General features: G+C 40.9%; 1 protein-coding gene and 1 long non-coding RNA gene across 11 annotated transcripts in view; one reads left to right on the top strand and one right to left on the bottom strand.

Annotated features, from left to right (window-relative positions):
• SKIC3 (SKI3 subunit of superkiller complex) overlaps positions 1-15868 on the top strand; it is a 120124-nt gene that overhangs the window by 7625 nt on the left and 96631 nt on the right. For all 7 annotated transcript variants that reach the window (XR_014787669.1, XM_084833772.1, XM_084833767.1 and 4 more), the window contains exons 6-14: positions 1907-2047; positions 3595-3693; positions 3794-3902; positions 6584-6724; positions 7213-7314; positions 8112-8251; positions 11529-11615; positions 11705-11808; positions 11873-11999. Coding sequence is in view for 6 of the 7 variants with exons in the window: in XM_084833772.1 (XP_084689898.1) it covers positions 1907-2047; positions 3595-3693; positions 3794-3902; positions 6584-6724; positions 7213-7314; positions 8112-8251; positions 11529-11615; positions 11705-11808; positions 11873-11999 (1050 nt within the window). In the remaining variant the exon portion in view is untranslated. The remainder of the gene's footprint in view (positions 1-1906; positions 2048-3594; positions 3694-3793; positions 3903-6583; positions 6725-7212; positions 7315-8111; positions 8252-11528; positions 11616-11704; positions 11809-11872; positions 12000-15868) is intronic.
• LOC146352294 (uncharacterized) overlaps positions 69-15868 on the bottom strand; it is a 46107-nt gene continuing 30307 nt past the window's right edge. For all 4 annotated transcript variants that reach the window (XR_014787675.1, XR_014787676.1, XR_014787678.1 and 1 more), the window contains one exon: positions 69-6298. This is a non-coding gene — a long non-coding RNA (uncharacterized LOC146352294). The remainder of the gene's footprint in view (positions 6299-15868) is intronic.

The following is a 15868-nucleotide window of genomic DNA, read 5'->3' as shown; positions in this document are numbered from 1 at the left end:
AGGTCCCCTTTCCTTCCTCCCTTTTGCAGCCTGCCCATGCCCTCCCAAACTGTTTTGGAGGGTCCCCGAAGTTGCTGGAGCAGATTTGGGTGGCCTCAGGGGGAAGCGTAATTCAATCCACCAGTGATTTATGTTCTGCTGGTGGAAGGACACCATTCAATAGAACACATAGAGTACTTGTATTATTAAACTCAGACACAAGGCAGTTTTTATTACTCATCTTGTGCAACTGAATTTTGTCCCAAATTATGTTGCTGTTCCATTTAATAATCACACAGTATTGTTTCCCTCAGGCTGCTTTTCTGACTCACCAATTTTAGGGATTATGTTCACTCCATTCTAGATGTTGGGAATGTCAGCATCTATTACTATCCCAGTGAGGCTGCAAAGGACTTATGTTGGTAGCCCTGAGAGAGCAAGGCAATATAAGTATTTTGAAGTTCTATTTTGTAATGGAAGCAAGTCAAGCATTTTGATGATTCAAACCTTTTAAGTCAAAGGTGAAGGAATTATATGGCAATTCTACTTGTCCATCTTATACTGGCAGTTGTTCTTAGATTTCATTGAACCAACCATTAAGTTAGTTTCTTCATGCACAAATACTGCTAGAGAAGTATTTGTCCTGTGGTTAACATGTGGTTCCTTCACAATGTAGCATATTGGCATACCGTCTGTTATGTACCTCAATTGCTTTTTGATGGCTTCCATTAGTGTCAGTTCTTCTGTTATTATATTGTCTAGAAATACATTGGTTGCTTGTTCACTAGAACACTTTAGTGCTGCTGAGGCATTGCTGTTCCATAATTAATTGAAAGTGGAATTAAAGCAGTTTCCACACAAATGCCAAATCTAGTGTTATATTACTCTGTACTGCTCTTGCCCATGGCCAAGATCCTCTTGTAATTGTTTACTCACAGGTAATTCTCATTCACTAAAAGTTCCGAGCAACATTAATTAAGAGCTTCCTTCTTGTATGTTTAGCCTGTTTTACAGCTTCTTGATGAGTGCAGGTGGCAGAATTAATGACGAATAGCTTCTCAATTGCCCCAATGTCAGTTTCTGTTCCAATAAGGGTGGGGCGAGACTTTAATACAGCCTTCCACCAAATAGTGCCCTCCAGATGTGTCGGCCTACAACTCCCAGCATCCTTCCTCCAGCCATGCTGAATGAATATATATATATATATATATATATATATATATATAAAATAATAATTAAAGGAAACCAGCAATTCAAGCGTCCCTCTTTATGAAAACAAATTCTTCATTGTCCCAATGTCAAAGTCTACTGAAGGGACAATTAGTAGACTGTTCATCATGCATCCATCACCCACAATAAAATGGAAGTAGGAAGCAAAAAAAATGGGTTCAGCCTGCCAAAAGGTAGTCTTTAGAGGCAAAGTAGCCCTTAAAATCATCGATGGTGCTTTGCCTGTCCACACTAGACAAGGCTGGTGCTGCAATTGCATTTTATTACTAAACATTGTCACCAGTTAGGTCTGAAAAAAGAGCACAGGAGAATAACACAGAAAACGCTAGAATGTAATGGACTGACAATGACAACATCTAGATGCTTCATAAGAGCTGAGTGACTGAACAACGGCAATTCAAGAGGAAAAGTGTAGTGTGGAAACAACTAGTAATAACACATAGTTGTGGAAGATGCTGCCTACATCATAGCACTAAAACGATTTATATAGCTGTATGGCTCAGTGGACAACAGTAAGCAACTCTGCAAAATCATCTTATAATACTGATTCCTTATTGCTTCTGACATCTCAGTCAAGCTAAAAGACATTCACCTTGATTGCTGAAATTGGAAAATGTCTTCCAATTCGCTAGTAGTCAAAGATCAAACATCCCTCTGATTTGAGAAGCCATTGAAGCTTGACTGGTTTTCATGACAGGTGGCTCGAATGTGGCACAAGCTAATAAAAATAAGACGGGAAGAAGGTGCAGATAATGCTGAGCTTCATCAGCTGTGGAAAAGATTGGTCCAGTTACTGGAAGAAGGCACACATCTCCAAGATAATGAAACACAGCAATTGGTAATGGCTTTTCCTTAGGCTCAGATTATTTACTGTTTTAAAACCCCTCAAAATGTATACAAAGTGCTGTACAGTCATTCAAGCTGATTGTCTGAATAGGATTGTTCAGAATTTCCATTTTACGCAAGGGAAATTAGGGCAAGATGCAGGGAATTTCTGAGGACCACCTGCTTGAGTCTGTGGCTAAACTGGCTTGTGATGCAGCTCTGATGCAAATTGTGCTTTGTGTGTCATAAATATCTTATGGTGTAAATAATATACAGGCAATATGAAAGCATAAGCAGTAATTAGTTGTTACCTTAAGACTGTGGTAATGCACAACTGGTTCAGGGCTTTTTGGTATTTTTTTTTTTCTATCCTTGCTATATGTACATTGGTTCCCTTGGTTGAGCTGGACTGTTTTATAAAATTGGTCCTTTCTACATCTTCCTCTTAACATGCCACACATTACTTCCTTCTGCTCTGTTCTTGAAACGAACTATAGGCCTAGAATCTAGATGGTCTGTATGTAGAGTCAGAGGATGGTTAATGTTTGGAAGAATCTTGCCTTTTGACCCATAGTTCCAATGAAACTTCCCATGTCAGTTTTCAGTCAGGTGTCTGCTTCTGTTAAGGGTCAAGACAGACATAACAACTGTAGAACAGTGGGGCCAGCTGGAATTGCATTTTCCTGTCCAGGCCCAAGTTCTGAAAAAGCTTCTTCTGCAAGTTGACAGCAAAAGCTAGCTGTGGAGATGTCAACTGGATGATGCCTGTGATATCACAAAGACACACACCCTCATTCCAAGGAGCAGTTTTCCAAGTATTTTAAAATTATATATAAGGAGACTGATGAGCATATAAGAAAATAAATACATATGTAGTCCTGTTACTAGCGACTGCAGCCGGGAAGTAAGCCATTCTGCATGTTGGAATGATAAAGCAACATAGCAGTTGTGTAACAATTCACAGTATCAGTTCTCACATTCTCACCCTAGTGTATAATGACCAAAGCATGATGTGTGTTGGATGTAGTTGCATGACTCATTTTTCCTGGCAGAACTTTTTTTTTTTCCCCAAGGAAAAGGAGCCTTGAGGAGAGGACCAGCAAAGTGTGGGTGGCTTGAACTGAAGAGGGGCTGCTTAACTATTTCCCTGCCAGCTATTTAATCAGAATTGGACCCCTCACTGTCTGTGTAGAAAAGATATGGGTCCTTATATCATTTCCACTGTAGGTGGCAAAGTAGTTTGGGGGAAAGAGGTAGATTTTGAGTGGACAAATGGCTGGCAGGGGAATAGTTAAACAGCCCCTACTCTTTCCTTCCCTTCAAACTTTCAGCCTCCCATGGGTGCTTTTCTTTAAAAAAAAAAAAAAAATCACTAGAACGAATCATACAACTGCATGTAATGATACTTTTGCTCTAATGTTGACCTTTTTTGCCGGTACTGTGCTAGAGTTGAATCTTTTCAAACTTTAGGCACATATACAGCACACCTTCACCTGCTCAAAACTTGCTGTTTGTTGGGGTCTGTTGTTCCATCTTACAGTGCCTGTACTTCTTTTTCAGCTTCTTAGTGCATTTGAAGAGGCACTGAATTCCTCAGACCCAGTTCCGAGTGAAGAGCACCAAAAGCTTTACAGAGAGTTCATTCAGTGTTTGTCAAAAGTAAGGATTGCTTTTACTTGCATTGTTTTAATGTAAAATGACCTACTTTAATGTGTACTACATTCTACGTTGCTAATTGTTTTTCTCCACCTAAAATAAGTTACCTCATGAGTCTTCTAGACTGAAGAAGGCCTGTGAAGATATGATGATGTTGTATGCTACTGTGAGTGATCCTCTGGAAGTTCTTTGCTTACATTTCATTCAGTCAGGTAATCCAGGTAGCTTTTTAATTTAACTGTTTACTATTTTATTTGTTACTTTCCTACTCTCTTTTACTTGACCACTGTGTCTGCTGCCTTTGTTAAAGCTTTCTCAGACAAAGAAGCTTCTGCCGTAGGATCTCTGACAGATCTGAGTTTGTCACAGGAAGAGCTTCTAAAAGGAAACATATTGAAGTTCAGCTCAGAGTTTGTTTATATATATATATATATATATTTCAAGGGTTTCCTGTTCTTGCTTCTGGACTTTTAGGTTGTGGTAATGGCTGGGACATTGTTCACCAGCTTATGTGGCAACTTTGATCCGGATCTGTCAACAGTTATTTCATGCCTTTGTCTCCACACTTGACTATGATGTAAGCAGATTCTAATCTGTTGATGTTTTTTATGTTGGCATTTTATTCTGCTCTACTGTGATCTTTTCTCATGCATTATTTTATTTTGATTGTCTGATTTTCTAAGTCACTCTGAGAGCTTTGGCTAAAGAGTGGCTAATAAATCTAATAATAAAAGATGTGTGTCTGACAGCACATTCCTCCAAGACCATGAAACCTAGACTCTTGAAACTTGGCATACATATTAAAGGGACCCTAGGGGTGTGCACCCTAGGATTATTTGGTTTTTAAAGTGCATTGATTTTAATTTAACTGTATCCATGTGTTTGAAGCCTGCAGTATCATCTTCAGTCAGTAGGTTGGAGATGTCCCTAACTAGCACATCACTATGCAGTCAATGCAGTTTGAAGCTGGGGGGAGTAGTATGAGGGACAAAGTTAATATGGATTCCCTCACCCTCATGCTGTGAAGCAGCCCTCTCTCTAGGGCATGGAGTGGACAGACCTGTCCCTCGGGGGGCTATAGGGGTGCCCCATGGCAGGTGCTGTGCCTAGGAGTGCCAGCGGTCATGGCTTCACTCAAACAGGCCAAGCACAATGTGTCCAATTCTGAGAGCTGCATAACTTTTTTGATAAAGCAAAGCCTTCAAAGCAAAGGGCTATTCCAACCCGTGTAAAGCCAGGCCCATTCGCTAGTTCTAAATAAAGAAATTCTGGCAGATGGAGGAGATGGAAGATTCAGAGGTAAAGGTACACTAGTGGTCCTGAAACCTCTTCACTTTCTATAGGCTTGTGTTACCATTGAAGGTGCTGCTGTTGACCTGCAAAGCTCTTGAATATATTGACCTGTTCTACCCTATTCTTAAAGATTAAGGCAGGTAACAATTTCAAAAGCAACGTGCTAAATATAGAATAAAATACCAAGTTAATTATTAAAACAATTTACTCTCTTGGTTAACCCCAAACCATTAAAAGCCAGTCCAAACAAGAATGTTTTTGATGCTTTTGAAATTTGATAACTATCTTGGGAAAGGGAATTGCAAAGTTGTGGGGAGCCATCAAGAACACCGCTCTATGTGCCCTTGTTTGAACAGATGGTATAGGTAAGAGTAGGGATGGGAAATAATTCTGTTTGATCTGCATTTTTAAGTGAGCAGACGTAACTCACATTTCCCGGACTAATGTGCAGAGCAGAACATAGTTATTCGTCAGATTGCATACTTCTCCAAATATTGTGATGCAGTTCTCAGCTCAAAAATAGCATACAAAAATGTGTATATTAGGGGGAAATTGCATACAAAATGCATATATTAGGGGAAGTTGTGGACAAAGTAAATGTGAATTTTCATGCACTTTATATACACACCCACAAACCAATATGGAAATTGGATGGAACAGACTTCTGGGTGAATACATGCAAAACTGACACAGACCAGAAATAGATGGATGCATCCATCCCTAGTTAAGAGCTCCCTTGAATATAAGGGGAGACAGTCCTTAATGATCAAGTAATTTAGTTTTATAGTTTATAGTTAAAAAACAGGATGTTAAGGGAGGCCACTAAGTTCTGTACCTGCCGTATAGGATACCTCCTCAAATTAAAGTCAAAATGGCAGATCTTCTCTAGATTTCTGAGTCAAGGGACAATATAACAAGGTGTCAATCCCCGTGCCTGTTGATGAATACAAAATCTTTCAGCATAAAGGAGACCATTGTATTGATCCTCTAGTGTTCTAGATAACATGGTCAAAAACAGTACTGTGAACAACCTTAGTTTTTCATGAGTCAAAACAGAAAAATGCTCCTTTAAGTTACGGGATCATGGAGCCATGGGATTGTGTGGGGAGGAGAGCAAGGGAAAGCCCCATTGTGTGAGCAGAAATCCATTTGCATTATGTTGGATTTAACCCATGGAGAAAATGACTTAATTTAGACTACATGTTACAAGGTAGATGTGGATACAGGATAAATAGGAACATATACCTGCTTCTGCTTTAGTGGGTGGTTCCCCTCATTCCTCACACCTGTTGAAATGTTCAGATCAGTGGTTAATCTGCAAGGAAGAATTAAGAACATTTCTTAGATATCTTCTGGAGAAGAGGAAAAAATGCTTGACTTGAAATATTGTACTAAATTGCAAAGATAAATCTGGCCTAGTATAGTGATTATGGATTTCATTCCTTAACCAGCTTAAGTGCACATGCAGGCCCTGGAAATACTTGCTATGGACAAGCCAGAAAATAGTATGCCTTTCAAACAAAAACCCAGGAAAAAGGAAGTAGCAAAATTGTTTGTGGTACATTTCTTCTAAAATGTAACCAAATTCCTCTATGTATAGGCAATTTCACTGAGGAGGCCCTGAATTGTTGTCAGAAGCTCTTGGGTATTGACTCAAGAAGTGGTCCAGCTCTTATTGGTTTAGGAATTCAATCCCTCCAAGAAAAAAAATACGATGAAGCTGAAAAATACCTAACTGAAGGTAATCAATATGGGTGTAGGTAGGGTGTGTGTGTGTGTTTATGTGGATAGACAGACAGACAGATAGATAGATAATGTGTATGTGAGATATATCTCAGTGCTTGAAGTGGGGAATATAATCTTAAATACACTGAATTCTGAGTCTTATGCTAGAAGTGAACTTGGCTAAAAATCAGTGTGAATCATCAGACACTTTCTAGGGGAAGGGGGATGTCAAAATTAATTGAAAGTGACAATTTAAGTTTAGTCCATATTACGTCCAACAATAATAACAATCATTTAATGGTCCACTTGCCCAGTGTTGTTCGTGTATTAGGATATCCAAAAACTAAGACAAAACTGGTCCAAGTAATAGTTGAGCAAGTTACTTTGGGTGCAGTCATTTTCTGTATGTGGATTGAAAAGTCATATAGTGTTAAAATTCTAATAACAGAAAGGCCCAACTGACTGTATGTGTTTAAAAGGTGTTAAATCAATTTTTCCTGCTAGGTTTGCAGCAGACCAGCCAGTGTCCTGTAGCATGGTGTTACTTAGGGAACGTACATGTGAAAATGCATAAATACAAAGAGGCTGTTCATTCTTGCAATCAAGGTAATTGTAGAGCTATATAAAATATAACTTAGAAAAAATGTAGTCCACCTTTCAATAAAATATTTCAAAGGAAGGAAACAGCAATATAATTAATGACAACGTGAATAAAACAATCCAATAACAAAGGCAATGGAATAACAATTTCAGACACCAGTAAGAAACAGGAATTGCAGCTGTCATATTCAGCATTCAAAAGCTAATTAATAAAAAAAGCTTTCAAGACTGGGCTCTGGTGGATTTCTTGTGGGAGATGGTTCCACAATATTGGTACTGAAAACAGAAAAAGCCTTCCTTGTTGCTGTAATTTTACAGTAGTAGGCACTTGCAAAAAATGGCAACTACTAGATCTCAGTGTTTAGTATATTTAGGGTGCAATCCTATGCATGTTTAGACAGAAAAAAGTCCTACAACTCCCAACATTCCCCAGCTAGCCATGCTCACTGGAGCATGATGGGAACTGTAAGACTTTTTTCTGTCTAAACATGCGTAGGATTGGGCCCTTAATGTTGTTGTGAATGTTATGTCACAGATGCTTAAGATCCTAAATAGCATGTTAATGAAACAAATTATGTGTCATTCAGTGCCAATAAAACAAAGGTTACAAATAGGTGGACTTGAATAGCTTTTTCTTGAAATTACCTCATACGGTAAAGACGTAACAGTGTCTGAATCCACAGGACTATTTTAAAATCCATACTTCATTGGTGCCCTATCAAACTAGCAATGTTGATGTGTTAACTTGTTAAAGTGACAGTGCCTGTAAGACAAGCATTGAACTAGAATTCTTTTTTGGACAGCTTTAAAGACATTGGGACAATTTAATGAACCCGGTTCCAGTCAGCAACAGAAAAACCTTGCCCATTGTTTCAAAGCAATGGCTTTGATTAAAATTCCAAGTGCTGATTCTGCAGCAGAAGCCATAAGTTCCCTCGATCAGGTATGTGATTTGCTTTTTTAAAACAACACAGTGTTGATAAATAAAATCTATGGGTGCTTCCAGAAGAGGGTTTTATTGTCAAATTGCACTGCCTCATTCACAGCATTTTATGACGTATCCAGTTGATGTCTTCAATTTGTAGCCTCCCATGTTTCCCCACTGCTGCCTCCATCTCTTTTCTTGCCAGAAAAATCCATGAAGGAACAAAAGATGCAATTGCACTTGGAGCCCTCTTTTTCAAGTACCCTGTGCCAGTTTTAAAGAATACTAGTGGCCGTAGGCTACAATTATACCCGTGCAATTGCTGCTATAGCTGTGATAGAAGGAGGTGAGGCCAGGGTTGCCCTTGTTCTCCATCTTCACTGAACTAGTGCATGTACCTTTCCAAAGACAATGCTGCTTTTTCCATGGTGGAGATGGAAGAGAAATGAAGTCTGGTGCCACTTTCGCCACCTCTCATTATAGTTTCACATTCTTTGCTGAGGGGCCCTGCCTGACAACCCAGCCCAGGATTTGCCTCTTCTCCCATTCTTCACGGTATCTGGTTAGTGCAAATCAATTTTAAATTTGGCTCACAGCCCTGCCTCTTTGGCTTCCTGCCTTTTAGGATTTCCAGGTTCAGATCCTGAGAGAGCCCCAGTGCCTCTAATACAAGGTTGGGCAACTTGCGGCCCTTCAGATGTTTTAGCCTACAACTCCCATGTTCCCTCATCATTGGCTAAGCTGGCTAGGGCTGAAGGGAAAGGAAAGGTTCCTCTTGTGCAAGCACCGAGTCATTACTGACCCCTAGAGGGACGCCGTTTTTCCTCGGCGTTTTCCTGGCAGACTGTACAGTGGGGTGGTTTGCCATTGCCTTCCCCAGTCCTAACTACCTTTCCCCCAGCAGCCAAAACCTATGGAGGGCCACAAGTTGCTCACCCCTGCTGTGATAGTTGTAAGAAGGGAAAATTGTGTAAAGGGTTAGTTTCTGCTTCATAATACTGCAGTCTCCTTCATAATACTGCAGTCATGGGAAAAGTTATCCACCCACCCTTTCGTCCTTACTAACGGTCATATACAGTCATGCCCTATGTTTTTTTCCACAGCCACCCCTTTTCATTAACTCCCCCCCACACCCATTTCCTTCAGTTTCTTGTTTTCACTTCATGCTTGCAGTGCCTTCTTCCTCCTCTAGAATACTGTTCCCCCCACTATTTTTCCAGACTCCTTTCAGCTGTCTGGTATACAGCAATGTAGCAAGGTATGCTTTTCCTGACATGGAATGTGATAGAAAAAGATTCATCTGCTATGTGAGGCCACTGAGATGTCTGTGATTTCAATAGATCCCATCTGCAATGGCTATTACAGGAACATTGGCGATTAATTTAAGACTCTGTATCTGTAGCGAAGGAGTTGTTAAAGATCTGTCGTGTTACTTGTTTTAGTGCTTTCTCTAAAAATAATTAAGACCTAAATATCTGGAATGTCTCCTTGCTGGAAAGATACCACTTGTCAACAGCTAAATATTCACAGTACATTGTCGGTAGAAAGAGAAATGTATTGGAAAAGATGGCTTCTTCTGCATTAGTGCATGCATAAAGTGTTGCAAAACTTCTTAGATATGAACATGGTTGATTGCTTTCATGACACATTTTTAAAATGATTCTTAACACTATTTTGGTATATAACAGTCACACACTTTAGTAAACATAAATGTTTTGAAACAAGCCACAATCTAATTTGCATATCTTTTTATTATAATTTTATATTTTGCTGTGACCAGTGGTCAGGATAAATCAACCAAAAAGAACATACACTTTTTTCAGTTGTTGCCTTTATATATATTTAAAATAATGATGATAAACTGGTAAAGCTTCTTTCTAACACTAAGTTTAAAACTTCATAAAATTCATGCCAGTTTGAGATGGTATCAGTTAGCATATATGAAACTGCTTCCTTGAGTGCAATGCACATCAGTTACTGCACTGCCCTAAGCATTGCCAGGGAATTTTACCCTCAAAAGAATCTCATTTGTCTGCACTGTATGTCTTCTGTCAAAGTTGTGAGAATAGTCAGTTTCTGGCTAGGAACTCCAGCACAGTACCAAATAGTTCTTTAAATGTGTGACATCTGCTACAAATTGCTAGCATTGTTTAATTATTCACAATGTCCAGAATCTAAAGAACTGGGTAAGTAATTCTGCACACCCAAGGGGCTTTGGAGCTTCTGTTTCTTAAAACTGCAGTTCCCTACCTCACATATTAAGCAGTTTTTGAAACTAATACAAGTTTCAAAAACAGCTGGTGGTATGACATGAGGTTTTGCTGTTCAAAGGGAATTTTTTTTTTTTTAAATAGAAAGAAAACTCCTGAGTATGCGGAAGCCTTAAAATAGGCCTTTGGATCCCGATCAGCAGCTCTGGAAGATAGCCAGAATTAATCAAGATTAAGGGCTAAACTAGGCTAAATGCCCTTTGCACAATTAGCAATTGCATGAATGTTTTTTTTTTAAGAGTAAATAGCAGGCATGGGGCACCTGATTTAGACTGGAACCCTGGCATAGGGGGTGGGGGGCTTTCACCTTTTTCCCACCCCTGCAATTCTGATCCAGATCAGAGACCCATGCCTGCTATTTGCATTGGACAAAAAGCTTCCATTGGTGCAAATGAAGCTTTTCTTCCAATGCAAATAGCAGATGCCAGGGCTCCCCGGTGCCAGGATCCTGATCTGGATAGGGGACCCCACGCCAGCTCTTTACTTTTTAAAAGCCATTCATGAAAATGTTACGCCATTCACACAACTGCTAATTCTGTGAATGGCTTCTCATCTAGTTTGGGCTTTAGGGAGCATACACAGCCAAATGTCACCAGGATTGAAGAGGTAATATCTTTTCCACCAGTCTTTTAGGCACCTCTAGAATAAGTAAGAAAGAACCTAAAACTACCTGGCGCACAGTAGTAGGCTTTCCTTCAATAACAAGATGCAGTGATCAGTGATGTACAATGACAACTTGATAGCCCATTTTGTTTGTGTGCAAGCTAGAACTGCCTTAGCCACTGGTGTCTTGTAAGTCAGTTTGGTCATGTAATTTCCCTTGAAAGTTAATGTGGAGGACATATCGATGTTATGAAATACTCTTAAACCTTGTCATCCACTCAGAGGGAGTGAAAATCAAATTTTGCATTTAGAAAGTGGCAACTTTATGGTATTATGTAAGAGGCTTGGTGTGGTACTTAGAATCTTGTGATATGTCTTTCATTTTCTGAGGGTTGAGACTTAAAAATGCATTTGGTTTCTAGGTTTTAGATAGGAACAATGATCCAAAGCTTATAGCTCTTAAAGGACAGGCCTGTCTGAATAAAGGACTTGCCGATGAAGCTTTGAAGGTTAGTATATTTTTCTTTATAATGCAACCTTTTGTTAAAAAGATGGCATTGTCCCTTATGAAATTGTAGAATTCAACACTTTATTATAGATTGCACAGGAGCTTAAACTGACACATCCTGACCTGGCAGAAGCCCACTATCTTGAAGGGTTGATTCATTACAGGCAGAAGAAATATCATCAGGCAGAAACCAGGTAAATTGCATATTCATTTGGGGGGAGGGCACTTGAAAACAAATTTAATGGTTTGTTTTTTTAGTTTCCAGACAGCTATTAAAAAAGAAGCTGAAATTGCTGACTTCCATTTCTGCCTGGGCCTCACTTACTGGTTTATGAGTGAAGAGACAAGAAAAGATAAATCTAAAGCTCTTACTCAGTTTCTGAAGGTAAAACATGAAGAGAGGGATAAGTTACTTACTAAACATAATTAGTAATGATATGCCCTCCTCCGGTGTGCAAGTTACTGTCTAGCAGTGGTCAGCAACCAGATTAGCCAGTGGACAAATTGAGAGCAGAGTGAAAGAAAAAAGGGGCCCAATTTCCCCCCTTATTTTCTTACTTGCTTTGATCAATGCACTCACTTTCAGTGGAGGTTGGGAGTTCAAGACTAGCACACTGCTTATCTTGGGACTCAGGAGGGAAAAGGTGAGTGCAGGAAACATATGAGTAATACAACTTATGTGTTTCTGGTAGGTTCTGCCACACCCATTTGAAACCAGTGGTGAGGAGGATATCTGGTTCTAAAAGGCTGCGTTTTAAGCCACTCTATCTAAGAGGTTCACCACATGGAGCTTTTATCCTGCTATTGAGATGGCTCTCTCTTGGAAGTTTGTGGGCTCTTTACATGACCTTGCAAATGTCCAAGGTGCCTCCCGCAATATCCCCCAGCCTATCTCGTGTTTTCCCCAAACGCAAAAATAGTGGTATTTTTTCCAGCCCATGGAACATGAGCACCATGACCTTCCCATGAAATTCTCTAATAGCGGAGGAAACCACTGTGTCTGCCTGCTGTGGACGTTTGTTTTCAGTTGTTGGGGGTGAGGTCAGGATGACGAAAGCACTGAGGATGGGAGCACGGTTGCATGGAAGGAGATCTGAGCATATTTGACAGGCGCGAGGGCAAGAATCGGCTGCTGATTCTTATAATCCTGCCTCCGCATTTCTCAATTGGAGGGAGAGGGTAAAATGCCTCCCTGCAATAAAGGGAGACTCATCCGATCCCTTACCCCACCAAGGTCAGAAGCAACGTCCTCTGTTGTTTCAGAGCATCCTATTAAGTTCAGTGGGGCTTACTCCCAAGTGTGCCGAGGGTTGCAGACTTACAGGGTGATGTTATGTCTACTCAGAAGTAAGTCCCATTGCATTCAATGGGGCTTTTACCCACATAAGTATGCCAAGGGTTGCAGATTTACAGCACAATCTTACATTTTATGTCTACTCAGAAGTAAGTCAGAGGTTCCTGGAGGCTGCGAGAAAGCAGTACAGCAGAAGTTAAGCTATGAAAACAAGACTCTTTCCCCCCCCCCTTTGCACACATGCCAGGGAGGCACTCCCTCAGTTCAAACCATGTGGCTGCCATGTAAAGAGGCCCTTCCTAATCCCGCAAAGAAACCGAAGCTCCAGAAAGGATGTGTTTTTTTGGCGGGATTTTTGCTTAATGTAGACACACCCTAAGCGTGTTGTTGTTGTTGTTCATTCGTTCAGTCGTGTCCGACTCTTCGTGACCCCATGGACCATAGCACGCCAGGCCTTCCTGTCCTGCGCTCTCTCCTGGAGCGTGCTCAAGTTCATATTCATTGCATCCGTGATGCTATCTAGCCATCTCATCCTCTGCCGTCCCCTTCTCCTTTTGCCTTCAGTCTTTCCCAGCATCAGGGTCTTTTCCAGGGAGTTTTCTCTTCACATTAGGTGGCCAAAATATTGGAGCTTCAGCTTCATTATCTGTCCTTCCAATGAGCACTCAGGGTTGATTTCCTTTAGGATGGACTGATTTGACCTCCTTGCAGTCCAGGGGACTCGTAAGAGTCTTCTCCAGCACCACAGTTCAAAAGCATCAATTCTTCGGCGCTCAGCCTTCCTTACAGTCCAGCTCTCACAGCCATACATTACTACTGGGAAAACCATAGCTTTGATTAGACGGACCTTTGTCGGCAAGGTGATGTCTCTGCTTCTTACTATGCTGTCTAGGTTGGCCATAGCTTTCCTCCCCAGGAGCAAGCGTCTTTTAATTTCATGGCTACAGTCACCGTCTGCGGTGATCTTGGAGCCCAAGAAAGTAAAATCTGTCACTGCTTCCATTTCTTCCCCTTCCATATGCCAGGAAGTGATGGGGCCAGATGCCATGATCTTAGTTTTTTTTAATGTTGAGTTTCAAACCAGCTTTTGCACTCTCCTCTTTCACCCTCAACAAGAGGCTCTTTAGATCCTCTTCGCTTTCTGCCATTAGGGTGGTATCGTCTGCATATCGGAGGTTGTTGATAATTCTCCCAGCAATCTTAATTCCGACCTCTGATTCATCCAACCCGGCATTTCTCATGATGTACTCTGCATATAAGTTAAATAAGCAGGGTGACAATATGCAGCCTTGTCGTACTCCTTTCCCAATTTTGAACCACTCGGTTGTTCCATGTCTGGTTCTGACTGTTGCTTCTTGACCCTCGTACAGGTTTCTCAGGAGACAGGTAAGGTGGTCTGGTACTCCCATCACTTTAAGAATTTGCCACAGTTTGTTGTGATCCACACAATCAAAGGCTTTAGCGTAGTCAATGAAGCAGAAATAGACGTTTTTCTGGAATTCTCTTGCTTTCTCCATGATGCAGCGAATGTTGGCGATTTGATCTCTAGTTCCTCTGCCTCTTCGAAACCCAGCTTGTACTTCCGGTAGTTCTCGGTTCGCATACTGCTGAAGCCTAGCTTGTAGGATTTTGAGCATCACCTTGCTGGCATGTGAAATGAGCGCAATTGTGCGGTAGTTTGAACACTCTTTGGCGTTGCCCTTCTTTGGAATTGGAATGTAAACTGACCTTTTCCAGTCTTGTGGCCACTGTTGAGTGTTCCAGATTTGTTGGCATATTGAATGCAGCACTTTAACAGCATCATCTTTTAGGATTTTAAATAACTCGGCTGGAATACTGTCATCTCCGCTAGCTTTGTTGTTACTAATGCCTCCTAAGGCCCACTTGACTTCACTCTCTAGGATGTCCGGCTCAAGTTCAGTGACCGCACTATCATGGCTATCAGGGACATTCAGATCTTTCCTGTATAGTTCTTCTGTGTATTCTTGCCACCTCTTCTTAATCTCATCTGCTTCTGTTAGGTCCCTGCCTTCTTTGTCCTTTATCATGCCCGTCTTTGCACAAAACGTTCCCTTGAGATCTCCAATTTTCTTGAAGAGATCTCTCGTCTTTCCCATTCTGTTGTTTTCCTCGATTTCTTTGCATTGTTCATTTAAGAAGGCCTTCTTGTCTCTCCTTGCTATTCTCTGGAACTCTGCATTCAGTTGGGTATATCTTCCCCTTTCTCCCTTGCTTTTCGCTTCCCTTCTTTCGTGAGCTACTTGTAAAGCCTCATCAGACAGCCACTTGGCTTTCTTGCATTTCTTTTTCTTTGGGATGGATTTCGTTGCTGCCTCCTGAACAATGTTACGGACCTCCGTCCATAGTTCCTCAGGCACTCTGTCTATCAGGTCTAATCCCTGAAATCTATTCCTCACCTCCACTGTATATTCATCAGGGATATCATTTAGGTCATACCTGAACGGTTTAGTGGTTTTCCCGACGTTCTTCAATTTAAGCCGAAATTTTGCAAGAAGCAGCTCATGATCTGAGCCACAGTCAGCGCCAGGTCTTGTTTTGACTGACTGTATGGAGCTTCTCCATCTTTGGCTGCAAAGGACATAATCAATCTGATTTCGATATTGACCATCTGGTGATGTCCATGTGTAGAGTTGCCTCTTGTGCTGTTGGAAAAGAGTGTTTGCTATGATCAGCATGTTCTCTTGGCAAAACTCTGTTAGCTTTTGTCCTGCTTCATTTTGTACACCAAGGCCATGCCTGCCTGTTATCCCGGCGATTTCTTGACTTCCTACTTTAGCATTCCAATCCCCTATGATGAAGAGCACATCTTTTTTTGGTGTTAGTTCTAGAAGGTGTTGTAGGTCTTCATAGAACCGATCAACCTCAGCTTCTTCGGCATCAGTGGTTGGGGCATAGACATGAATTACTGTGATGTTGAATGGTTTGCCTTGGATTCGTAC

Source organism: Heloderma suspectum, chromosome 2, assembly GCF_057233095.1.
Source record: "Heloderma suspectum isolate Gila_16-S chromosome 2, 16-S_ref, whole genome shotgun sequence".
Classification (NCBI taxonomy): Eukaryota; Metazoa; Chordata; class Lepidosauria; order Squamata; family Helodermatidae; genus Heloderma; species Heloderma suspectum.
The sequence above is the reverse complement of the archived record's forward strand: the minus strand, read 5'-3'. Positions and strand labels throughout refer to the sequence as shown.